This window comes from Perca fluviatilis, chromosome 1, assembly GCF_010015445.1.
Source record: "Perca fluviatilis chromosome 1, GENO_Pfluv_1.0, whole genome shotgun sequence".
NCBI classification, from domain to species: Eukaryota; Metazoa; Chordata; class Actinopteri; order Perciformes; family Percidae; genus Perca; species Perca fluviatilis.
In genome coordinates, this window is record NC_053112.1 from 26,095,690 (window position 1) to 26,123,466 (window position 27,777).

Below are 27,777 nucleotides of genomic sequence, written 5' to 3' on the forward strand. Positions count from 1 at the left end.
CATTAATATTGTATATAGCCTACATGAACCTGCATTGATAAATTCCGTTTGTGAAGCTGCATTGATAAATACCCTACAGTCTATGAGCTGCATTGATAAATACAGTTTATGAAGTTGCATTGATAAATACAGTTTATGAAGTTGCATTGATAAATACAGTTTATGAAGCTGCATTGATAAATACAGTTTTGTCTGTTGCATATGGGCGGGGCATCGCTCTCCGTCTCGGACGTGAGCAAGCGGCTGGTGGGCGCGCCCGCTGCGACGTTGCGGAGGCTTCAAGATGGCGGAAGCCCTGACAACTCAGGAGCAGCTGGTAAGGGTCTCTTTACGGATTGTTTTTCTCATCTCGCCATCATGTTCAGTGTGTACACATGTCACTTTCAGTTTCTTCCCTAACCGGCGATTTTTTTCATGTAATTTGTCACGGTGATGTCCCTGGGAACGATGTGGTCTAGTAAACAGCAGCTGGCCCGTTTGCACCCTCCTGAGCCGACTGACAGCAGTTAGCATGTGTGTTAGCATGATGGCGTTTGCTACTCTAGCTAGTAGTAATAGTAACCTAGTGATCACTCAACCGGCCGGCTGTGTATCTCGAATACTCGCGCCTTTGATAACCCAGCTTTACATGGATCACATAGATATGTCCATATCGCTAATGTTAACTAACGACACCTCGAGTCGTTACCTAGCTATAGTTTGCCCCATACATGTGGCTTCTAGTGTCTAAAACGGTATCGTTAGCCATCCAGCTGCCACATGTAACCTAGCTGCTGGCTAATGCTAATAGCTATTGTTGACTTGCAGGGAATTTCCTCAATAGCAATGTTGTTAGACGTCAAAAATCATGTTTGACCAAGTGTGAAGGTTAAAAATGACCGAACACTGATTGCCTCAAGTGTTGATTGTCATAATGTGACATGACACAGATGAGACAGACCAAGATCATGACACGCGAGTGTTTGCGATGAGCGAACTAGCTCGCAGTGTCCTGCCTATCAGATTTACGGTCGAGAATTCACAGAAGTGATCCTCCGGTTCCTAGCATTGTTGTTGCCATCACTTTCTAGCGAAAGGGGTGGGCCTGACTTTGATAGCAAGCATCAAATGTTACGCAGCAATTCTGACGACAGCTTCATTTCATAGCTAACGTTACTTGTTTTATCTTCATCAAGCATTCACAAGGTTAACTGATCTATGAGCTAAGTCAGTGGTTCCAAAACTTTTTCACATCAAGGACCAATAAATCTACACAAATTAGACCACTGGCCCCCATTTGATAAGAGTGGGTCCTGCATCATTTAGAATTTTTGCTTTTTAGATGTTTTATTACAGAAAGATGAAACCCATGACCAAAATAGTCACACATTCTGTCATTGTGATACTGGTGGATGGAATTAAAGTGAAAATAAATGGTTCCACCTTTTGCTGGCTTACACCACTTAGTTAAGTTACAGGACACGCTTGTACTGCTCCCCAGATTTGTCAATGTGTTTCTTGATAGCGATCATCACTTTCCCAGATCCTGTAACATCAATCAATTAACTGCCATGAGGACACATGCTGTTTAAAACCTTTTGTAGTTTTAGTTTTAAAGACAGATTTTAAGGCCATGATTGCTGCTTGAGTTCATCTGGCAGGGCCCTTCTAATGGTTCCAAACTCTCAACTAGTCAACAAAGGTGACGGGGCATTTGCTGTCCGGGCCCCTCAGCTGTGGAACTACCTGCCTGGGGATCTGAGGCTGGCAAACTCAGTATCTTCCTTTTAAATCTCTTCTTAAGACTCACTTTTATCTCATTGCTTTTTCTTAACCGATACCATTTGTTGTGGCTATATATTATTGTATATTGTTATATCTTAAGTTCTGGATCTTATTTGCCTCCTTCTTTCATTGTAAATCACTTTGTAAAGGTGCTATATAAATAAAGCTATTATTGTTGCCTTGGATTAGCCCTACCAAGGCTAGCGACCACCCTGGTGCTGATGTTCAGTTACTGGCAGTTGCATACAGTATATCCAATGGGTGTGATTTAATGGTACCCTCCCTGACTTGTTATAATGCCCCAAATCCAAAAAGGTTATCCCAACTTACTATTTGACATATACAAACATGTTTTGGCAACATCAACATTGATTTAGGGAAATAATGGTGGTGCAGTAACAGAATTTGTAAGAGCTAGTGTCCTTAAAATCCCACATTACTTGATAAACAATTGTTGTTGATTAATGACACAATAAACTACCAGTAACTGAATGCCAACTTGAGGGGTGTCAAGGGCACTACATTGTACCTTTTGCTGTAATTATTAGGGGTGGGGGAAAAAATCGATACAGCATAGTATCGCAATATTTTCCGTTGCAATACTGTATCGATACACAGACGCCAAGTATCGATCTTTTATACGTGTTGGTCAGTTTGTCTGCTTGACAATCCCATTTTGCAGCAATAAAACTGAAGTGAGATGAACAAACAGAAAAATGTATCTGTTTAGATAAAACAGATGTTGACAAAGTTTTCTTTCGGGGACATAATTTGATATTGGGAAAAATTTGAAGCTGAAAAAAAGGTAATAAATTGCCATATATTTCAGAATATTGCAATATCTTTAGAATCGCAATAATATTGTATCGTGACATAAGTATCGTGATGATATTGTATCGTGGGGCCTCTGTTGATTCCCACCCCTACTAATTATGTGTGTCTGATGTGATCCCTTGCTTCTCTTGTTTGATCAAAATAACAGGACCAGATGTTGGATACATTTCCCAGAATATGTGTAGAGTGTGTCTTTGTGACTTCAATATGTGTCCAGTCACAGCATCACGCTCAGTATATTCTTGGCTCAGACTTCAGACCATGTCACAAACTGAAAGTCACAATCTTTAAAGGTCCCATGACATGGTGATCTTTTGATGCTTTTATATAGGCCTTACTGGTCCCCTAATACTGTATCTGAAGTCTCTTTCCCGAAATTCAGCCTTGGTGAAGAATTACAGCCACTAGAGCCAGTCCCACAATGAGCTTTCCTTAGTATGTGCCATTTCTGTGTCTGTAGCTATTGAGGAGGAGAGAGGGGGGGCAAGGTGGAGGGTGGGGGTGTGGTCTTGACCAACTGCCACTTTGCTCCTTTGAAAGCCATGATGTCTCTCTCATGGGTGGGCCAAATTCTCTGGGCGGGCAAAGCAGAGAAAGGGGAGGTAACCTTGCTCCTTATGAGCTCATAAGGAGCAAGATTCCAGATCGGCCCATCTGAGCTTTCATTATCTCAAAGGCAGAGTAGGAGACTCAGGGCTCGGTTTACACCTATCGCCATTTCTAGCCACTGGGGGACCATAGGCAGGCTGGGGGAAAGCATATTAATGTTAAAAAAACTCATAAAGTGAAATTTTCATGCCATGGGATCTTTTAGGTCCAGGTTTTGTGACTGCATAATTGACCAAATGACCATTTTTGTATAGGCTCATTATTGTGCTGATGACATTATTCCACACATGTATTAGTGTTACCCATAGTATTGTAATATGTATTATAATCCATCTATCTATCTATCATTAGATAAAGATTTCAGGTAATAAAGGAGCAGGGGTGCTATTTATTTCACACGGCTAATGCCATGTATTTAATGAGTGTGTGTATATTTCTGCGCTTCATCTAATAACAAATTATTCATCAGGGTTTGGGTGCATCTTGTTACCACGTCCAACAAACAATTCATAGGGAAACCCTGTATTTGGATTAGTTTTTCACTTGAATCATCTGCTTTCTTTTTCTTTGTCCCATGAGAGAGTAGATTCAAGTTTTGTATTCAAAATTTGTTTATTAGGATAAACCCCTTGAGATGTATGATCTCGTTTTCGAGGGGTCCATTTGTACATAGCTGATGAGTTAATCCGTCATAACATCACAGACTCTCCTTTTGCTGGTTACATATTTGGAGGACAGCCTTCTGCTACCATCTGAGTCACGCATTTTTGTAACTTTGGAAGGGAAAGAAATACAAAGCTGAAGGGACTGACAGACTCATTTCATGCATTTTCTTTGGAATGTCAGTTGTCATGCCCATTTTCTCTCGGTCCTTTTGCTGTAGCTCTACTACCTAAATTTCAGGCCATATATATATATATATATATATATATATATATATATATATATATATATATATATATATATATATATATATATATATACACACACACACACACACACACACACACACACACACACACACACACACACACACACACACACACACACACACACACACACACACACACACACACACAGTACAGGCCAAAAGTTTGGACACACCACCTCATTCAATGTGTTTCTTTATTTTCATGACTATTTACATTGTAGATTCTCACTGAAGGCATCACAACTATGAATGAACACATATGGAATTATGTACTTAACAAAAAAGTGTGAAATAACTGAAAACATGTCTTATATTTTAGATTCCTCAAAGTAGCCACCCTTTGCTTTTTTTGATAACTCTGCAAACCCTTGGTGTTCTCTCAATGAGCTTCATGAGGTAGTCACCTGAAATGGTTTTCACTTCACAGGTGTGCTTTGTCAGAGTTAATTAGTGGAATTGTTTCCCTTATTAATAAAAAAGCAAAGGGTGGCTACTTTGAAGAATCTAAAATATAACGCATGTTTTCAGTTATTTCACACTTTTTTATTATTCCATATGTGTTCATTCATAGTTTTGATGCCTTCAGTGAGAATCTACAATGTAAATAGTCATGAAAATAAAAAGGAAACGCATTGAATGAGAAAGTCTGTCCAAACGTTTGGCCTGTACTGTATATATATATTTTTACCAGTTTTTCCTACTCTGGTTATTCCCCTTTTGCACAAATGTATATCTTTAGCTTTAATCTCACCTCACACATCAACACACCATCTTATTCCTTCCATCTCCTCTCATGTTTTCCCCAGGCTGTGGAGGAGTTCCTGGGTGAGGTGCGTAGCAGGGAGCAGCCTCACAGCGCTGGGCTCGTGTCCCAACCAACAGCTGTAAAGTTTCTTATGGCCCGCAAGTTTGACGTCTCAAGAGCCATCGACCTCTTCCAAGCATATAAGGTACAACAGTGCTTTGATTGGTGACAAAACTGAGATGACTATTCACTTTTTCTATTATCGACAGGAAACCACAGGGCTTAATTAGGGCTGAAAAAGATTTCTGACCTGATCTTAATATTGTGATTCAAATTGCGAAAACTGTCTTTAGACTTATTTGATGGTGTATACAGTAAAAACTTGATAGGTTTGTACCAGTAATAATCACAAACTTTGCTTGTTTGTAAATGAAAAGAATGAGGTCATTTGACGCAGTTGCTTGCCGCTGTAAAGTGTTGCCTGACAGCGTAAAAGTTTTGATATCTGACTGACGACCCCTAATGATATGTTGACAGCTCTCCAATGTAGCAGCAAACATGCTTGCCAAGTCATAACCATGTCTTGTTAAAACACACCTGTTATCCAGTTCTGAATAACAACGCTCTTATTAACACAGTTTAACTCCCATATTGTGAATGGCAGCATAAAATTCGCTCAGAGCATTTCGCTAAGAGGAAACTCAATAAATAGCTTACACTACGCTAAGGTAATTTTTGCAGACAGTAGATATCAAACAAAAGCCAGAGACTACATTGTAGTTGCCGTGAGCTGTAAATGTACCACTTCTAAGCAGAAGGCAGAATGTAACGTCATCTCAGAGCCTGGCCGGGCAAAGCCTCTCTTCCTCCGGGCAGCTGCCTCCGTCTTACACAGACTCACTCTGGGTCCGATTCCACAGCTGCCTGGACCATGGAGTTATAATAATAACGGTCTGTACGCCGTCGTGGACATTTTCACCGTTCGGACTGGAGGACTTGAAGTAGAGGAATGATTTTACCCTGGAGAGCACTAGAGGAGAGCACTAGAGGACTCTCACTGATTTAAAAAAAAAACAAGGCTGCTCAAGTTGGGCCGCAGGCAAACAGTGTCTACCTTTTAACCTTTCTCTAACTGTGAATGTTGGTATTGACACTGGTTTTCCTGAAGTATAACTATTAATACATTACAAGTCCTGCATTCAAATATTTTCTTTTACACAGTTTTCTAGTACACCGTAAGTGAGGTGACCTCTAGCTCCCCATGTAGTCCTTGGCCCTTGCTGCATGTCGTCCCCCCTCTCTCTCCCCTTTCCTGTCTTTAAGCTCTCCTATCAATTAAAGGCCATAAAAAAAAAATATCTTTAAAAAGTACACAGTAAGTCAGTAGTATACAGTTGAGTTCTATATCTTTTAAGTGCTTTGGGGGCCTATTATTTAGTGGTACAATGAGTTAGAATGGTAACCTATTCAATTGTTCTCATATCTAGACATCTTAATAAATCTATAGCAGTTTGGGGCACTACTATGAAAAACCCAGCATGGGTTAGAAAAAACAGTTAAAAAAAACAGTTGGAAGCAGAGTGTCTGAAATTTGTTTTGCTCACAGGGATTTCTTTTACATAAGATTACCCTTATTTGAATCTGTGGCCATGTCGAATATGAACATCAAACATTGTAACATAATATATATGACAGTAAATAAGGAAAAGCACAATAGGTCCCCTTTTAAAGACACAAAAAAACAAAAGTGTTGTCTACCAGAGACATTCAAAGGACAGGATTGGAACCTGCTCCAATTTGATTTACAGGTCTTTTAATAAAGACTAAGTCAGTAAGTTAGACTCGGGACAACAACTAAATTTAAGTTGATAATGTTTTTGTTATTTTAATTTCCCCTTCTCTCCTGTCTCTACATCATGTATCAAAATTAGAACACAAGAATCAAAGAGGGCATCATCAATATCAACCCTGACGAGGAGCCCCTACGCTCTGAGCTCCTGAGTGGCAAATTTACAGTCCTGGTGAGTGTTGAAGCCATTCCGAGCCTCACTTCAGCATACAAAGAAAATTGTACACGTGCTGGTCATTTAAGAAGAGTCTGTGTATGTGCAATGCATATCAGTCTGCGCATGTATTCCTGCCTTTGTGTGTTTATGGATAGAGATGGAGAAAAAGAATTTATTGCTGCCCTTTCTCACAAATCACATCGAATGGAATCACAATGAATTTGCATTCATGTGTTTGATAACCTGTTAATGTTCCCACCAGCCCGGTAGGGATGCAAAGGGTGCAGCTCTAGCGCTCTTCACTGCTCGTCTCCATCGGCCAGACGTCACCACCCACAAAGCTGTGCTGCAGGCCATCATCTATCAGCTGGACAAAGCCATAGAGAGGTGATGCCCTAACCCTTTACAGATTTCCTATTTGCAGTTTAACCTGTTGTTGTGGCATAGAGTATTGCCTTATTTCTCTCAGGTATATTTTATAAAATGATATGCATTTCTTATGGCAAGCTTCTTTACCCTCTTCCTCTGCTTTTGATTTGAAAATCTTAATTTCTCCCCAGTGTACAAACTCAAAGAGACGGACTTATATTTATCTACGACATGACCAACTCCAGCTATGGCAACTTTGACTATGAGCTCTGTGTCAAGATCCTCAATTTGCTCAAGGTAAATAAAAGGAACATCCTCTGTCTTGTCTCTCTTATCTGCCTGCCTTCAAGGTTTTGGTGCCAAAACTTTCTCTCTGAAATTAAAAACTACTTTCACTGTTTTGTCTGTCTGATCTCTGTATTTCCTAGGGGGCATTTCCAGCTCGTCTAAAATGTGTCTTCATTGTTTCATCGCCTCTTTGGTTTCGAGCACCTTTCGCGGTCCTTCGCCTATTTGTGCGTGAGAAGCTGAGAGAGAGGGTATGAATGTCGGTTTTCAGTTGGAGTTATGTCATAGTTTGTAAGATGTTTGGTTGTCATTTGAAATGTGTTTTCTTTCTTTACCGTTCACCAGGTGTGCACAGTGAAAGCTCATGAGTTGGCCAGTCACATCCCAGTCTCCTCCATCCCTGAACACCTGGGTGGGACCTCCCAATATAGCCATGTGGCTTGGATCCAGTCCTGTGTTAACACACACACAAACACTGTTCAGGGTGACACACAAGAACATGACACACAAGACTGTGTGGGAAGCCTTCTGCGCTCCTACAGCTTAGAGTGCAGCAACACAAGCGCAGGCACTACACTGTCACACACCCAAATAAATACACAGTTAGGTTCCAAGCTAGCCGTGGCTAACTCTAACTGCTACGATGATAGCAATGCTAACCCACATAACCACTGCGGTGTGGCGGACGGCAGGACTCAAGGACAAGGACTGTACCAGCAGAGCCCACAGTCTGCTGCAAACAGGCCGCAGGGGAACCACCAACACTGGAACGGCTCAGCAGTGAGCGTGGCCAACATGGCTGTTAGTGGCTCTAGCCCCAACGCTAACGTGAACGGTCGTGGCCGACAAGCCCCTCCCCAGTCCGACACGCCCCCGGACACACCGCATTCCCAGAAAGTTGATGGAGATGCAGTGGATGTTGAGGCAACGGACTCTGCCCACAGTTCTCAGAATGACGATGTAAAGGAGGAGGATGACGAGGAAGAGGAAGGGGTGCCTCCGTTGCCCCAGAAATCTTTGCCTCGCCCCCCCCACCACCCTACCTCCCAGTCCCCACCCCTGTCTTCATCATGGGGTCCTGATGATGAGGACAGCTGCATGGAGGCTTCTGTTCACATGCCAGAGCATGGAGGCATGACGGTTCATGATCTGGTGGAACATGTGAAGAGAAAGAAGAAGAAGGGGATTTATCAGGAGTACGAAGAGATCCGGAAGGAGCCACCAGCAGGCGCCTTTGACTACTCCAAGTAAGAGATAAAAAAATATATTTTCCTGGGCTCCTCTGTCTTGTTCTGTGTTCTTTAGTCTCTGCCAGTCACTTCCTCTGTTTTCAGTCTCTCTGTACCAAGGTGAAGGTAAATTACGTGACAGATGACACATCAGTCCACCGTTTTAAGTCATGTTACCTCACATTGTATTCAATTTTTACAGGAAACTGTCCAATCAGATAAAGAACAGGTACAGTGATGTTCTCTGCCTGGACCAGTCACGGGTGCGACTCTGCCAGCTCTGTGATGACGAGGATGAGGTAATAAATTGAGTTCTCTCGCTCTCTCTTGTTTAATGATAAAACATTATTACTCTGTAGAAGATGGATGATTTTGTGGATGTTTAATGCTAAATTGTGACTTTGCTGCCAACATCAGTCCTATTCAGATTAGTTCTCTGTTCCACCGTCTAATATAGAGCGTATTGGTTACTTCTTAGAGAATGTAATGTTATGCATTTAGTTGAGTAATTAGTGGAGGGCACTGGTATGATCTGTAGAAGACTTGTTGGTTGTAAACATAAATGTTTAAAATTGATTTCAACATTTGGGTCTATTCTTTGTGATGTCTTCCCCTGTCCTTATCTACTGTATCTGATATGTGCGATTGGAATGTGGAATGCTTGATAGTATCAAATACAGTGGGTTTTATGTGGCTTAAAAGGCAACAAAAGTTTTATTGGCAATCTGGGTCTTATTATTTTGGTAAAATGAATACGTTATCGTAACCAATAAAATAATAATAATAATAAAATGAATTGATAATAAAATAAAAATAGATTTTAAACATAAAGTAATAGCTGTTGGTCGGTCTGCTGTCTGTCAAATCACAATTTTAATGTTGCTGAAATACCCGATCAATCATTCAGGGACATCTGGGAAGTCCAGCTCTTGTATGTACTTCCCTTATTCAAAGGGTATGCGAAGAAGGTATTGGAGATTTCCACTGGAGCAATACCAAGCGTCTGGCTAGTAGGACTCCAGTCAACAGTTTTAACCATTTACTGCAACTAAGTGACTGGCCTAAAAATAGGCCAATAGTAATGTTCACTGTCCTCCTACAGGAGGCAGCAGATCCTAACGCCAACCTTTTCTGCTGTGTGTTTTGCAGACATCCGATTACATTAATGCTAGTTTCATGGATGGCTACAAGAGGAGCAACGCCTACATCGCAACTCAGGGTGAGCAGTTCTTGACACAAACTACGGTCCCACTCCTTATTATCTTTATATAGTCCTCCATGCAATATACACCTTTTCTGCTCCAAATGCTACTCAGTCCCCCCTCAGACGTCAGTAGAGTAAAGTTCGGTGTTACCATGACCTGACAGACTGTTGTGTCCTTCAGGTCCTTTGCCAAAAACCTTTGGTGACTTCTGGCGCATGGTGTGGGAACAGATGGTACTTATCATTGTCATGACCACCAGGTGAGACTCCTGAGAGTGAGAGTTTTGAAGTCAATCGTGTGTTGGTGAGCAAAGGGGGGTTTGTATAGTGGTAGTAATAGTCCAAGTAACAACATATCCTCGATGGGCAGATGATGAGATTATAAAGATGTGTGCTTCTTTGTGTCTCAGAGTGGTGGAGCGCGGGCGTGTCAAGTGTGGTCAGTACTGGCCTCTTGAGGAGGGCAGGACTGAGCAGCACGGCTACTTCTTGGTCAGGAACACACACATCCAGGTGTTTCAGGACTTCAAACTCTCCCATCTTGAACTTTATAACACACAGGTAAGTCACACCGACTGCATTAGTGCTAGTAGAATCTCTTACATTTGAATTAATGATAATAATTAATTTATTTAATTTAATAATACTTGGCATTAATATTTGCCCCTATTCTCATACATGCCATTTAAAAAAAAAAAAAAAAAAAAGAGTCTGATATATGCTCTATTCTTCTATGAACATTTGTGGCCTTTCCTTAGTCTGGAGAGAGACGGGAGGTGTACCACTACCTTTATGTCAGCTGGCCAGACTTCGGGGTGCCCAAAAGTGCTTCTGCTATGTTGGACTTCCGTGAGCATGTACTTCAGAGAAGGGAGGCTGCAGTCCAGAGCTTGGGCTCCAGTTGGACGGGGCCTCCAGGGGGTCCCCCTGTGGTTGTGCACTGCAGTGCCGGCATTGGCCGCACAGGTAAACGCATGTACCATTGTGGGGTTTGAATATACTTTTACAATACACTTAGTGGTCACATCATTAGATTTGTTTATGCTTATGCAAAGACATAGATGCTTTGAGTCATGTGGCTTTGTGTTGGCATACAGGGGTGGTGTAACTGTAAAACACAACAATTTAGTAGGACTGGGTATCATTTGAAATTGTTCAGTACTACTAGCAGTACTTGCCAGTGCAATACCCGAGTTTCAGTTTTGCTACAAATCCCTTTTTTTATTTTTTTTATTTAACAAAACAAACCAAAGTTTCAAAATGTCAAATGTTGTCTAAAGTGAGCAGTAGTATAAAATGTACTTCTAAAATTGGTGATATAATGATTTAACCTCTCTAATTAAAGAGTAAGTAAAAAAAGAGTGTGAAGCAGGTATTATATGCCAGCTTTTAATACTATTTTTTGACACCTATCCTTCAAGATATTCTTCAATGTATTCTTAATAAAAATAAAAACATATTCTTAAATGTGTTGCCACTTTGATGGCAAAATGAAGTCCTACCCAGTACTAGAGTTTTAGATTTTCCTCATGGTGTCGTCTTGTCGAGGCTTTCTTTGTGACCTGCTGAGCATGTGAATACAATTGGGTAAGTTTTTTTTTTTTGTGTGTGTGTGCAATCTCTCCATTCTCATGTCCATCTATGCTCCCTGACCAGGCACGTTCTGTACACTGGACATCTGCCTGTCCCGGCTGGAGGACATTGCCACAGTAGATATCCGTCAGACGGTGAGGCGGATGCGTACACAGAGGGCTTTCAGCATCCAGACCTGGGACCAGTACTACTTCTGCTACACAGCAGTCATCGAGTACGCCCAGCGCCATGGGAAACTGAGCCCAGTGCAGTGGTCTGACTCAGACCTAGAGACTGACAGCGAGTGAGGGACACATAGAAAAATGGGATAGCCAACCTAAGCCGAAGTCATAGGAACGAAAGAGTTTTCAGAAAAGAGGAGGGAGATTATTCTTCTGCCATAAAAGAGAAGAGACAAAGGATGGAGACCTTGTTTTGGCTCTTGATGTAATGACACAGACTCTCACAGTTGCTCTTCCTTCACATGAATGGATCGGCAGAAGAGGTGAAGAGCTGGAGAAAAAACACACAGGGAGTGGGGACTGTGAATTGCGTCACCGCTTGAGCAAGCTGTCCTGCCAATTTCCGAGCCCCTTTTTATTTAGCAAACTACAGGGGGACTTGGCCTGCCCTGAACCTGTCTTGTTGACAAGATAGTTGTACGAGTTGTAGCATTTTTATATTGACTTGCACATGAGGAATGACAAACTTGAACTTTACCCTTTGAAGCCCTCCAAACCCCAGTCTTTGTTCCTTTTTGTATTTCTTGTTCCTTTTCAACCCTGAACACATCTGTGATCACAGATAAATTGTAAGGGGTATGAAAAGGTGAAACTTGAAAACTTTTTTTTTTTTTTTTTTTTTGAGATGAAATGGTTGTGCGTGAGGAAATGGTTGTTAAGTGACAGTGTGAGCCATTTAGTCCATTTTCGTTTTTCTTTTTTTCTATGGTGCATTTTCTACGTGTGTTTCATATTTGTGCATATGTAGACTAACTTTTCAAAGCCAAAGTCCTCACCCTGAATGCTTGGATGTACTCCTTACTGAGATATTATAGACTGAAGCCCATGTATATTCTTGTAACATACATTTATACATTATCGTGCATAATAACAACCTCTGAAAGATGAGCAAAAAAAAAAGCCTTGTTTAATAAAATTGACTTAACCGTGAGAAGAAATATCTATGTAGCGAGCCAGGCTATGACAAAATATAGAGAAGAGTTCTTGTATTAAAACTGATATCGTATTGCAAATCTGTGTGATTTGTCAGGTCTAACATCATCATCTTTACTGTTGGAGCGTTCTAATTGGACGATCTTAAGTAATTTGGCCTTAACTTGATTCACTGCCTCGTCGTCCTTAGGCCTAAACCATACCTAAAACTGTAAACTTTTATTTCCCCTTTTGTTCTTTCCCCTTTTGAATCTTACTCCCTTGATACCACAACTGTTGTGTTATATTCTCGAGGCATATTCTGCCTCAGATAATTGTGCCTTCAAGTTTTCCTTAGCTTAACGTCTCGCTAGTATAGTATTAACACCCAAACGAGTGCACTTGAATAGTACACGTTGACTGCGTGTCACACAGGACACCCACATTTTGCCTACAGTCCTGTACATAGTACACTCGTTATGAATAACGTGAAAGTAGTGAGTTATCTGGGACTAAGCTCTGGTTTGAGACATGGCTATTCTTTTCTCATTTGACCTCAGGGGGTAATTCTAGTGTTTTTTGCCTAGTGTCAAAGATCTGTTTCTGGGTTTGCCTCTGGTAAATTATCATTTAAGAAAAAGACTATATCAACTTTATTTTGTATTTTTTACTGTGTATCCTACTATATTTATGTCTTTGTTAAACTTCTACAATATTGAAATCCGTGAATGTTGGTACGATGCTACGAAGAAAAACAAACCAGTTGTTGCATTTGATAAGCTGAACAAATCAGAAGGGGAGTGAAATATATTTTTAGTTTTTCACGATGAAATTTTGGTGGAAAATGTCACTTGCCATTGTATTTTCAGAACTGACTTGTATAAATAGTGATTGTTCAAATTCTAGGACAAAAGGAGGGGGGGGGGGTGTCGGGTGAAGCTAACAAGTATGTTTTTAGACAGCTTATTGTTAAACTCAGTAACAATTACATTAATGTCTCGTACTGTGTGGTACCCAATGCCAAGGACAAAGCAAAAAATAGCTATCGAGAGAAAAAAGAATAGCAAAAAAAAATACAAGTGGCTGCCATTTCTGTTCACAAAACCCCAGCTTGGTGTCTGTGAGTAAAATAAATATATATATTTAGAATGGGTTAAGGTTTATCAGCATGGAAAGGGAGCCTTGAATGTTTTTTGGGTAATGGTGTCCTAGCAATTAAGTCAAGACAGACATGGATATTGTTGGTGAATGTGGACCCTGCATCCCTCAATGCCAAAGGCCCAGGCTCACCCTAAAGATTTTTCCTATCACACATCCTCAACAGCCTACTAGCATGGACCTACCAGTGCAGCCTTGCATCCACGGACACCGAAAGACTCAGAAGCACCTTGGGAACATAAACAAAATGGGAGAGTGTAAAAGAGTCTTGGTACCCATTTTAATTTGTTGTAAGAGAAATAGAGAATGCAACGTGCATTTGTCATTGGTGTTCATTTAATGTTTCTTACTGTGCTTTTAAGTTCTCGTGATTGGCCTTTTACATGCTGTCAGCCCGGCTGTCCCATTAAAGCAACGGTATTACTATCTCGAATAAGTACAAACCGAATGTGATCTCCTTTTGACTGGATAGTGTGGTGCATAGAATAAATGTGCAGCATGAACATGTACACCATGTTTTCAACAGATGTTTTCCAAGCAAATCTTTACTTTCCATTCAGAGTTGCTGTTTTTTCAGCTTGTCGTGGAGTTTTTCTATCTCCAAACAACAAAAGCAGCCAGCTTTAGGCTTGAAGATGTAGGTTTGTGTCAACAGACTATGGTCCGTGCCTGGTACCAGTGAAGAAAAGTAACAAAGTACATACTGCAATTAAGTTTAAATTAATATTAAAAATAAGTGTGTATCTCCACTCCACCATATTTTAGAGAGAAATAGGGTAGTTTTTACTCCCCAACATAATAAAATAACATATTAGTTACTTTGATTGATGAGATCATAAAATATGAAGCATTGTAAATCAAATTACCCAATACTATATACAAAAAAAGATCCACCTCAACCAACTAAAGTAGTTAAATGCTACTTGGCCTACACACTAATGTATCAGTGATTAAAAACAGTAATATATAGTATTGCATAACACGCACAGGGGGCAGTTTTTTGCATTGTTTACTTTTACACCCATTGCAAAACAGGATTATTGCTACTTTTACTCGAGTGAAGGATCTGAATACTTTCTCCACCGTTACCATTTGACAGGCTTGCTATGTGGCAGTGTTTTATACACAATGTGAAAGAAAGTCTCAGGAACTGTCAGAAGTCAACAGATAAACTATACATTAAGAATATTCAGCCTGAAGTAAATAAACCTTATAAAAATAAGCAAATCTCCACATTGCACATCTACTTAATGCATATGTAAAAATAGTATAATAACTTCTATCAGTTACTCTTCGCTGCAATGCAATATGTGAAATGCTAAAACTTTGTTACCATACAGTTACTGATAGAAAGGTTTTACACTTACAAATATGCTTATTAACTATTTTACAGAGCTTCCTTAATTCTGAAAATGCTCCAACCTGATTGGTAGTCACTGATAGGCCATTATCAATACTGACAGAAGCCAATAAGTGTTCTTCTCAGAAATTAGAAGCCTTTTCCGTACAGTGATTTGTAAAGGAAACAGAGTCCACAAGAAAGACAGAAGTTGATCTTCAACTAATGAGCAAAATGTCTTTATAGACCTACAACAATACAATTGGCTAGATTAAGATAATGTCAATGATGTGACGGTGAGGTAATGCTACATTGTTGGGGCCATGTCTGTGTACAAATTAAACAAACAAGATAGAATGAGAATAGTTAGAGGTGCTACTGGTACTGTAGGCAGACTTTATTATCTCTGGACAAAGCCAGACTAGCTGTCTTCACCTGCTTCCAGTCTTTATGCTAAGCTAAGCTAACCGGCTGTTTTCTCTAGCTTTAAAGCTTTTAAAGATTAGACACAAGTTGCTCCAAGTGTAAATTAATCATAACTATTTTTGAGTGTTTCTGAAAATATAACTAGGCATGTTTCAATGTGGTTTTTACCCTTCGCCAGCCTTTTCTGCCTTTCAATCTAGCAATGCACTTACAGTACGTAGTTTACAGTGATAACAGCTGATTTATCTCTTGGAATTCCTGGTAATTGGAATGAATGGCTGCTTTTCTTAAACATAAATGGTCAAAAGCTTCTTTTAGTCGAAAACTGTAAATTTTACTAGTTAAAATGACAACTGTGGCTGGCAAGATAACGTTACAGTTTAATCCATTCCTTACACTTCTGTTCTTGCATTTTTGTAAAGGCAATAAAAAAAGATGATATTACCCCTCCCCTCCCAGCACAAATGACTGTAAAACTATATTTCAAAGTCTTATTTTAGCTTCAGCATATAAACTTTGGAATATAGTTTTACAGAATGAGGACTGTGGATGTTGTCCCCCAATACTTACATTGGAAACACATAAGGAAAGGATCTCTTAATGGCCAGTATGAACAGGTGGAATGATTATAGCAGATTCCTGCCAGCAACAACTGGCACAGCTTACCTTCCCAACGTTAGTCCTTTCTCACAATGGGTGGTTGAGACAAAACACTATCATATAAATATGAAACTGTTAAATATTGCCTGTAACATCTGTAATAATATAACAGCAGCTGAGTAACAGAAGCTATACACCCTTTATTAAGAATAAATATACAAGTACGTACATCACCAAATGTGAGCAGTCCAGTTTAAAGTTACACTGAGAATAGAAAGAGAATACAATTTCAGGTTATTTTTAATCCAGTTTGGTGTGAAGATGAAAAAGGATCTCACTCTAACAGTGTTCATGGCAGGCTGAGTGACTGAATATTGAACCACATTCTACATTCCCACATAACGAGGCGATCTACAAACCGAGCTAGCGGAGTTGAATTTAACCTTCCTGTGGCAGCATCACCTGCGGATGTGGTTCTTTAGATACGAGTTGGGGTATGTTTTGTGGGCACGGGAGCAGGCAGCGCAGCAGACACTTCTGTAGTAAGGGTAAACACACAGTCGGGCTTGAACCACCACCATACAGTTATGGTACTGGTCGCTGCATGATGGATCTGTGAAGGAAAAGAGGAACAAGTTGGAGAAACTGAGAAAAATGGGAGAAGCAAAGCAAATTTCTTTCTTCCATTCAGTATTATCCACTACACTCTTGGTGGAAGTGTTGGTGCTAATTCACTGAGCCTTCAAGTTAGTTGCTAAATGCTCAATACAGAGTCCAAGTCACTAAAGTCAACACTGTCTTTAGTCTTATGGCCTCTTATCTCAAGTCAGAATCAAAGTCCAAGTAATCAATTTAGAATAAATTACATGATACATACAAATTCACATTTGTCATAATAACTCAAAACCCACCTGTTGAATTGGCTTACTCTCTATAATTTATACCACTTGTATTTCCCTTCCCACAACCAAAAATAACGAATAATATATTGGTTGTACTGACTGTGATCATCTGTAAAATACATGTCCTTTGGAAAAAATAAAACAATGAATAAGCAGATTTGTATTGTATTGTACTCTTTTTGGACTGGAAAGTAAAATGAACATATGCCATACTGTATTATACACTGTATACCCTCACCCTCCATTACCACCCTGTATGCTTATACGGAAGCCAGGCTTTAATAGTGGTGCATCCATTTACCAAGCAATACAGGACATGCTGGCCAATGAAAGCCTAAAAGAAGACGTGTTATGACTGTAGGTCCCAGAAACTTTCTTGCATAAAGGTTATTAATTACACGCTTACACAATTGATTGTATTTACAACCCATTATTTATGTTCACAAGTCATTAATTACACCAGTGATTACCACTGAATATCAGAAGTGGTAGGAAGTTTGAACATATAAACCACATGTTCTTTTTACCCAATGATAAGAAAACTTATTGATCTCTTTGAGATTGGTTTTGGCAGGTTTCTTTATTCATGAGTCTTCAAAATAACGTGATCTTTCCTCACTGTTTCCTTACAACTCTTCACTTCTTCCTAGTTAAGACAGTTTGCCCCAGATGAACAGCTTCATGCTGACATTATCACAGAGAACTCTCACGTCTCTCTGACCCTTGTGTGAACTCTGACCCAACCCCACCTATACTGGATGCACGGCAGTAATACAACACTGCTTAGCAGACTTACTTATTTCAGCTCCACAAGGTTGTTTGTTGCACTCTTCTCGGCTCTTTGGGGACAAACTGGGGTCACAGCGATCGCTTGGGGTGATGTTGTTCGCAAGACAACGCACCTCACGCACACGGTAGCCTCCGTTGCAGGAGCTTGAACACTGAGGTGATAGAAAGAGAGAGCGAAGACTGAGATGAAGAGTTGCACAGTATAAATAATGTTATTTGAGGTCTGAATGTGGACACCACTTACTCGTCACAACTCATCCCATACTTCCTCTAAAAGAAAAATACCAATCTTTTATAGCAAATTGTCTTTCCAGATGATGTCCTGATTACTCTACAGATTAATCTACAGACATTGCTGAGCAGAGGTTTCACTGAAACTTGAAAAGTAGAAAACTACTTTCTAATGAAGAAATAAACAATATCAAACTGTTCAGGTCCAGATCTGTGGATTATCCAGATGATTTGATCATGATTGACAAAACAATCCCAACTCAAGGTCCACTACTACAGCTGTTTATCAGTTTATTAGATCTTCAATACCCCTGATAGTAGTACAGATTTTGGGACACTTACCGCACTCCACTCTGTGAAATACCACTGGACACCGCATGGCTTCAGTCTGCAGGGCTGAGATGTGATTGGCTGAGAGACATTGGAACATTGTAACTGGTCAACAACCTCCATACGACCATCGTTGTTGAAAATACAAGCCACACTCCGGGTCTGTGTGCCATTGCCGCACTCTGCAGAACACTTAACACACACACACACACACAAACACACACACACACACACACGCACACACGCACATACACAAAGGTGAAACTTCAAACGGATGATGTTTTCATAGTGTGTACATGTGTACTGTATGTGTGCATGTAAATTACCTGACCCCAGGGTCCGGTGTACCACTCCAGGCGGTTCTGGCAGGGGCCTGAGTCACACACTGTCACTTCTGGTGGACGTTCCCCTTCACAGCTATCCAATGGGAGATCAGTCCCATGACCTATCAGACACACTGCCGTACGGGTTTGTTTGCCTTTACCACACTCTGCAGAGCACTGAGGAATATCACACACATACATACATCATTTTGTTTTTTACTTTTTTCCCCTATTGTGTCATATTCTCCTCAACACACACACACACACACACACACACACACACACACACACACACACAAACACACATACATGCACATACATGCACATGCACTCTAATAGTTTCTGTGGTACCCGTTGGCTCCAGAGGGAGGTGAACCAGCTGCTTGCACAGGCTCCCATGTCACAGTTCTGTAGTGTGTCTGGCTTTAGGTTCATGTTGCACTCCTCATCCTCTTCCACATCACCCTGGTTGCTCACACACACCACTTCCCTGCTGCGCTGACCCACTCCACATGGCACTGAACACTGAGGACAGAAGGTGGGAGAGAGGGGTGGGGGCAACAGAAAGTAAATGTTTTGTTTTATTATTATAAAAATGTACATGTTTATTGTATTCAATAAAAATGTGTGTAAATTTAGTTTTGGCAATAATGGCTAAATTGTATGTCTTTCTAAACGCCTGTTACAGTAATGACTGTAGTACTGAAATGTATAACTTACATATAGCTCACCAAGCTGTTAGTTAGTTAAACATCTGATAAAATATATTATGGTATTGGGTATGGACAGAGTTAAATAAGCTATGACCGAAAAATAACACTCAGTGGTGGAAATTAAGTACCTTTACTCAAACACTGTACTTACATAAAATGTTGAAGTACTTGTACTTTCCTAGGCATTTACATTTTATGCAACTTTATTCCACTGCATTTGAGAGGAAGATGAAAGGGCCATTTTGCATAGTGGGCAGTTTTACATTTTATTCTTAAAGCACACTTTGCTAATACAGTAATACTTCTGTACTTGTATATATGTAAAAGCTAGAATGCAGGACTTATACTTGTAATGGAGTATTTTACCTTGTGGTATTAAGTAAGACTTCCTCCAACAGATCATGTTTATTAGTAGAGTCATGTACTAGTACTGAGGTTCTCTCACCGGGCTCCACTCAGATTGTATCTCCCATTGGCTGCAAATCTTCAGCTGACATATGGACTTGGTCACCGGCCTGTCAGACGACCCACACTGCTCTTGTGCCATGGTCACCGAGGTCTCCGTCCCATTGGTATGAACGTGAGTAACCTGTCGGCAGATGACCTGGCGGTGCTGAGTGCCGGGTCCACACCTCCTGCTGCACTCGGACCACTCCCCGACGTCCCAGCTGTCGGCAAAGAAGGAAAGAGTTAGAGAAAATAAAGAGCAGCTCTCAGTCCTTCACAAAAGATGTGGTTACACATTGAGATGAATATAGAAATGACCTTCCTCAAGTAGAGTTTGTCCCAGCTCTATGTCCTAATTGTGACCACAGTTATTGTGTGTGGTAAGTTGACCCTGGTCTACAAGAGGCATTATAAAGCCTGTACTTTCCTCCAAAAGGAGATCATAAACGAAACAGGCAAAATAAGCCAATTTGCGCTGCAGAAGTTCAGATGTTTCTCCTCATTCTAATACTTCTGAGGTTTCAGTTTTGCAACCCTCTGCTGCTGCTGCTGTTGCCGCTGCTGCATTCCCAATATAATCATATATGTCAGCTATCATGGATCACTGACACTGTGGGTGAAATATCTCACAGAGCCACAACCAAACATACACTTACTGTAATCCACTAACACCCCTGCTATATCTTAGTGACAGTAATATCTGGTGGTATTAATTTACCACAAAACATGCAAACCAAAGCCACACCAAAGTCACTCAGTGTGATTGACTGGTGACTAGTGACTGACTTATGGCTTGAATGTGTGTGACTGATGAAGGCTTTCACCCTGAGTGTCACAGAACCGTGTGGAACTAATACAATGTACTGTATATGTGTCTCATATTGTGTATATGTCATGACTATTGTATGGGACATCAGGTGTGTGTGTATGTGTGTGTGTGTGTGTGTGTGTGTGTGTGTGTGTGTGTGTGTGTGTGTGTGTGTGTGTGTGTGTGTGTGTGTGTGTGTGTGTGTGTGTGTTACTCACTATGCAAGACAGGACTGGGTGTTGCAGTCTTCTTCCCGGTTTGGTGGTTCAAGGGCAGGGTCACAGAGGTCAGCAGGAACAGTCACCTGGGAATCTTTGTCAACACACTCCCAGAGTACCGGACGCCTGCCTAGCATGTGCGCACACACACACACACACACACAGAAAAAAGGTAAATATGTGTTTGTCTACAAAATATTTTTCACAGAAAAGAAAGTTGTTTTCATGTAATGTATGAGGCACATGCATTTTGCCAGAAATCTCAGCTACTGTTAATTGTTAAAGCTTTCACTTACATTTATGTGTCATCTTTGATTTTGTAACATCTTATTACGTATTATGTATATGTGTTTCTTTGCTGCAATGTAGAATATGTACATCCCGATGGTCTGGGGCCTTTTGGCATAGTCAAAATGTATAGTAAGGCTGCCTGCACACTAAATGAATGCACCAAATAATTATATATCACAAATAAAAAAGTGCCGCATAAGGATTTGGAAAGCATTCATTTAATGTGCGGCCACCCGTTCTTTGAATTATATACATTTCCGTACCATTGCCACAGGTCGTGCTGCACTCTGTGCGCCCACTCTTTGTCCAGGTGTAGGTGGGCCGAGGGTCAGAGTTCATGCTGGGGTCAGAGCTAACCTGGTTAGGGTGGGGTTTCTCTTTGATGATGTTGTTTGTGACGTCACCTCTGTGGTCCTTCTCACCTGATTGGGATGGGCCTACTGTCTCAACCACAAGAATAGTAAAGGTTGTAAGGCGGAGCCCAAATTTGAAGAAGAAGAAAGACAGTAAAGTTGTTTGCCATTTTGGATAGATAGGTAGTGTAATGAGGTGGCATGAAGCCTAAAATTAAATATACTAAGGTTACAGGCCCAGCACATATATAGCACATCCACACAGGTGGTTCACTTATTTTGGTTTATTAGACCTTCTTCTCAGTTATGTGTGTGTACAGGCTGTGATTCATTGACACAGCCATCACTCTCCTGTTTGATTGATTGATTGATTTTGATTGATTTTATTTGACCACTTAAATATAAAAAATATGAAACAGCACTCTGTGTCATACATTAAAAATACATAAAGGGGGAGAGGACAAGTAGCAGCAGGTAACACATCAATCATTCATCATACATTAAATAATTTCATCCATATTATACAGACAAATTAAGAATAAAAATAGACTATGATATGATAATGACTACAATTGGCACCTAAGCCATATTTTCAAACCCTGTTTAAAACTGCCTATGCTTCTGACTGTCTTGAGTGTACCAGGTAACCAGTTCCAAAGGGTAGTTCCAAAATAATTTCAAAAATATTTGTGAACATCTCCATGAACAATTTTATGTACCATACCCAGCTGCAACTGAGACACTCGATCCTCAACTTTCAACCATCCCACCCTTTCAAAGTGGGAAGATTCCAGATGAGTTCGTATGGGAAGGTCTAAAATAAGCCTTATTAATTTGAGACGTCTGAAGCCTATGTTTCAGGTTAGGTGATTAACTTTTGGGCCTGACCTACTCCAGATAAATTGTAATTTAACATACATCCAAGGTAACTGACTGATTCCTTCGCAGTAATTACAGTATCACCAGCTAGGACCTTAAAACCTGAAGCTTTCTTTAACTTTATCTTTGTTCCTAACAATATAGATTCAGTTTTCCCTAAATGAAGTGATAATCTGTTATCAGCCATTCACATGCTAACATTTACAAGTTCTGCGCTAAGTGTACTTTCAATCACATTTTTATCCTTGTGAGACACAACCAGCGCAGAATCATCTGCATATAAAAAAACTGCATTTCAGCACTGGTTCACTAAAACCCATGGCTTTCAATTTATACTTTAAAACACAATGGTTGACAGTATCAAAGGCTTTTTGTAAGTCTAACATTACCATGCCACAGAAGTTTCCATTATCTACCTCCTTTTTTATATAGTCAGTTAGAAACAATAAACCTTTTTCACCTGTTTGGGTGGGACAAGTTACACATTTATCATTCTAAATATTATAAGTAAGTACAGTGCACTATACAGTAAAAACTGTGAGAAATTTCGGAAGTAACCATGGAGCCTGGTAACCTTTTGTAATTCCCAGCATTGCTCTAACAGTTAAAAACACCTGTGGGGATGTGCAGGGCCTTTAAGAATATGTGTTGTTTTTTGAGATCTCTGGTATAAAGTATTTTTTTATCAGCATCAATAGACACAAATTAAGCATTTAAAAAAAAAAAAAAAAAAAACTCTTTACTGAAGGTTACATATTAGGTAGCCTATATCGACGACGTTTCATTTCCGGGATTGTTCAGGTGCTGCCGGAAATTCCGCCAAAAAAAAAACCTCTTTACTGAAGGTTACATATTAGGTAGCCTATATCGACGACATTTCATTTACGGGATTGTTCAGGTGCTGCCGGAAATTCCGCTGGATGTCCCTCATTTTCGACCAGATGTCCCTCACCTTCCGCTTTCTTTGTGTTGGCATTCTAAACTTTGGTCGTTTTATGAGGACTATGGTTAACTGCTCCTCAGATCTCTGCAGGGTAAATCCAGATAGCTAGCTATACTATTTGTTGAATCTGAGTTTTCTGTTGGATGACTAAAACAAGTTTTGAATGTACGCATGTTCCACCAAAACAAGTTCCTTCCCGAGGCACCGTCATTGTGTTGGTTTAAAGAAATGCCAATAAACCAGAGCACGTTTTTCTCCTATCCTGAAATGTTGTGTGAACTAGCCAGACCTTCCTCCAGAGCGCTGTGGACTAAATATTAGGTAATGAAATTAAATCTGTCCCAAGTGTCTTAGTGAAGTAAAGAGCTCTCTGCCAGAACAAAAGTTTGGCTGCCTGCCTGCATCAAATGTTATCAAAATCTTAATCAAATTTTCGAAAGTACAATTTTGCTGAAAATGATACATATTGGCGTTAGCATGAAATCTGTGTGTGTCTGTTAGTACTGTACATGCAGACACAAACAGAGGCATCTGTTATGTGTTATGCTCCCTGAGGAAAAACCATAACATTCAGTATAAGAAAATAGCACTGTGGTCATTTAGGGTCACTCTAATATGGATTTAAGTTTGTGTTTGGGTGCTCATGCATGTTAGTGTGTGCACTCACCCAGTGGCAGACTATCAGAAGGTGGATCTGGCTCAGGAGTGGGGGGTGTGTTTTGAAAAGGCACAATGTATTCATAGTATACACTGGGACCTGGTTGCTGGTAAATCAACTGTTGCAAAGAGAGGGAGATGAGGGGTTTATGGAATTTGATGACATATAGCATAGTAGTACAAGTAGTATTGTTTGTGTACAGTGTTTGTGCATTTGAATAAGGGACTGCTTCCATTGTGTGACCCAGTTTGTGTCTCACATATACATGCAGGTCCTCAGTCAGGGGCCCGGGTGCAGTGATGGACTCTCCGTTGCGAGAGCGGATTTCATTGGGTCTCTGGTACGTCAGCTGTGTTCCAACAGCAAGGAAGATCCCCGGCCTGTTAATCATCCAGTCGCCATTGATGATGGAGACACCACTTTGGGTCTGCAGAGCTGGAGGAAAACCCCATGTTCAACCAACACTGTAGTGTTTGTCATTCTAAAAAATATGCCTGCCGTTAGATATGTGCCTGTGTGTGTGTTTGTGTGTGTGTGTGTGTGTGAGTGTGTGTGTGTGTACCAAGGTAGTTTCGGCTCTTTATTGTCTCCCGTACGCTGATGTTGCGTGCTCCTGCAGGAATCTTTGCAATCTTATGGTAGCCAACGCGGAGGAAAGTCCTAGAGAAATTCCCCCTCACCACCTGAAACTCCTGCCAACACACACATTCACACACTTTTATGCACACAAAACCACAGGAACAAACATTATATCTGCCCGCTCATGTATATCTTCAGACACTCTCTACTTGCTCTCTGTACCATGGTTTCATCATCACTGGCACATGTTTAAACAAAAAAATCATAAATTCCGCTGGATCACATTACTGCTCTTTTTCTCTCATTTTCACTCATCCATCCCGCTCTCTAACTCTCTCCCTCTCGCTTTCTGGAAATCCAGCAGCTCACTCAGTCCAATCCAACAGTTGGTTTGAGTTGGGGAACCTTTTCTGGTCTTCCTCTCCACTCCTCCTCTGCACAAATCTCTATTTTGCACGTTTGCAAGTTTAGTTTTAACACTTCTATTCCTCTCATGTCATGTTAATAGGCTCCTCTGGTTCTTCCTTATTAATGCTTTATTCACGAACTGATATAGCTTGATCTGACTGTTAGTGATTAGTTAGCCTGAGTAACAAAGACAGAGATAATCTAAAACAAACCCGTGGTCTCTCATGCAGTTATTCCCCACTGCCTGATTTTGACGTAGGATTTTAGTTGGCCTGTGCATAAGAGCAATAAACTCCCAACTTTAATATTTTAATATATTTGGTACAGTTAATATTTCTATAATTAATTACAAAAGAACTCAGGAAAGTAGGTATTTTATGCAAATAAAGACTTAAAACATTTCAGCGATTAAATTACAACTTATAAAATGCATGTAGGGGGCGACCTCCGCCCCATCTACGCTGAGTCCTTGGCCCTTTCTCTCCTCCCTTTCCTGCCTATCTGCACTATCTAATAACAGAATGCCCAATTCCTTTTTTTAAATGCATGTAGCTATATATGGATTTACATTAATATTTTTTTCCATGACCATGTGGATTTCTTACCTTCAGAGGGGGAAGGCTGGTATCCCAGGTAAAAGCACCCGAGGTAGAGTAGAGAAGACCGATGAGGTGGAGGAGAGCCAGAGCTCGACCCTGCTGCAGGGAGCTAAGCTGCTGCCACAATCCAGCCATGGAGAGACTGAGGGAGGAGGACACACACTGTGTGTTTGTGTGTGTGTGTGTGTGTGTGTGTGTGTGTGTGTGTGTGTTCGTGAGATGGGGTTGGCTTGAGGGGTGGGAGGGGAAAAAAGACAAAGTTAGGGAGGGATGTGAGGAGAAATGTTTAGAGAAAGTGTGTGGAATTTGTTGGCACATTTGTAAAAGTTGTTGCAAGTGTAAGTCACACCCATTTTGCACCTCAGTGTGAATGTTGTGACAGCTCATAATGTGTGTTTGTGGCATGATGACAGGCCTCTGTAGTGTGTCCTAAAACAATTTCTCTCCCTGTGAATCGTCATGCAGGATTGTGAGGCTTTGGACAAACATCACTTCAGATCGTGCTCTGACTTCTCCACCCACTTCTTTCACTATTCCTTTTTGTTTTTCTTTGTTTCACTCATAATGGAAAAAAACGAAGGATGAAAAATCTAAATTAAAAATACCCCAGCAAGAATGGCTGACATTGAGGATAATAGAAAGAATATGTTAAATCTATTCACAACGTAACACTTTCAGTGTGTGTGTATGTGTGTGTATGTGTGTGTGTGTGTGTGTGTGTGTGTGTGTGTGTGTGTGTGTGTGTTTGTGTTCTACGGGGAATCAGTATTCCTTCAGTGATTCACACCCAATGGATGCCAGTTTTATAGTGACGCAGTAAACCACCATACCATGTCAGGGAACAATCTGATTGATTCAGAAATTGCAGTAAATCCACTGGCCAGGAATCAAAACCCCACAGTGACACACTCCCAAACATTTCATCTAGAGAGGTTATGGTAATATTTGCATGGACATAAATGATTTGGAGAAGTTCAAACGCATATGGGTGCAATATATCCCTCTGGCTGAATGTTTCAGTTCTGGGCAGAGGACTGTTTTAGCCCTGTAAACACAAAATGTAGCTTGCCTTGCTCTTTTACTTTCCACTGTTTTATGTTGGAAAGTGTGAGGAGAGACGAGATTTGTAAATATTAGAAACCACTTTAACCATCAACTGTAACTTAATGTTGCAGTGCTTAGAAATGAAGAAATGCGTTTTTCCTACGTGTTTTGTGTGGAGTAGACATTTCATATCTAAAAAAGCATTTTGTATCGTAGATTGCCAGCCAATCGACACCACAGCTGTTCACAACATGGGTGTGAAATTGTCAGGGCTGAGAATTTCACAACATCTCTACGAACTTCTGTTTCTTTCTGATTGTGTATGTGCTTGTGTTGGTGCATAATATGTTTGTGTGTACCCTACAAAGATATATGAGTCACACATGTGTGGATAAAGCACTATGATGTCCGTAATACATGATGAATCAATCGGGTCACCGTGAAAGCAGCATGAGTGAGAAAGACAAGCAGAGAGAGATGACACCATGTATCTTTTCCTCAGTCTTGATGCATCTGTCTGCGTCTGTGTCTCTGTGTGAGTGTTTGGCACGGTGCCTTTTGACCTGAGACACAGAAGGACACCGATGTTCTGCAACTCAAACCATTAGCATTACCACTATAGCCTAAACCCATCTAAACAACACAGTACAGGCTTTTATTTTTTTCTTTCTCCCTTCCTCTCTGGCACACGTCATATGTAAGACGCCGGCCCCTTGCAGTGGATACCCAGTAATCACTGAGCTATGACACAGACATTCTGGGAACCTCCAAAAGTCTGTCAGGAAATATTGGGAATTCTGTCCAAGATGGGTGCAATGTCTGTTTTCCACTATGACAGCTTAATATCCCTGAGAGCGGCTTGAAGTGGCACAGCATCTCTTTAGCACACAGATCAACTCAAACCGTGACATGTATACAAGCATACAGCCTTACATGCATACAGGTAACTACTACAATAATCTGTACAGATGATTTAGTTATCATCTTTTGCAGCTTTTGAGTGTGCCTGACTGCTATGGTTCAGTACTGAAGCT

General features: G+C 40.6%; 2 protein-coding genes across 2 annotated transcripts; one reads left to right on the forward strand and one right to left on the reverse strand.

Moving 5' to 3' along the window:
* Window positions 1-283: 283 nt before the first annotated feature.
* On the forward strand, window positions 284-14,388 carry ptpn9b (protein tyrosine phosphatase non-receptor type 9b). The gene is made up of 13 exons (XM_039801812.1): window positions 284-316; window positions 4,945-5,088; window positions 6,815-6,904; window positions 7,152-7,276; window positions 7,450-7,555; window positions 7,687-7,797; window positions 7,892-8,793; window positions 8,978-9,074; window positions 9,925-9,994; window positions 10,161-10,239; window positions 10,390-10,540; window positions 10,738-10,945; window positions 11,636-14,388. The coding sequence occupies exons 1-13, from the start codon at window positions 284-286 to the stop codon at window positions 11,857-11,859; spliced, it is 2,340 nt and encodes a 779-aa protein (XP_039657746.1). The 3' UTR covers window positions 11,860-14,388.
* A 1,936-nt stretch (window positions 14,389-16,324) lies between these two features.
* On the reverse strand, window positions 16,325-25,850 carry adamtsl7 (ADAMTS-like 7). The gene is made up of 12 exons (XM_039801823.1): window positions 25,706-25,850; window positions 24,676-24,805; window positions 24,373-24,548; window positions 24,123-24,231; window positions 21,544-21,720; window positions 20,990-21,119; window positions 19,962-20,184; window positions 19,155-19,328; window positions 18,807-18,980; window positions 18,493-18,672; window positions 17,927-18,071; window positions 16,325-16,841 (listed from the first exon to the last, which is right to left on the reverse strand). Exons 1-12 carry the CDS (start codon window positions 25,832-25,834, stop codon window positions 16,687-16,689), a joined length of 1,902 nt encoding a protein of 633 aa, XP_039657757.1. The 5' UTR covers window positions 25,835-25,850; the 3' UTR covers window positions 16,325-16,686.
* Between the last annotated feature and the right edge of the window lie 1,927 nt (window positions 25,851-27,777).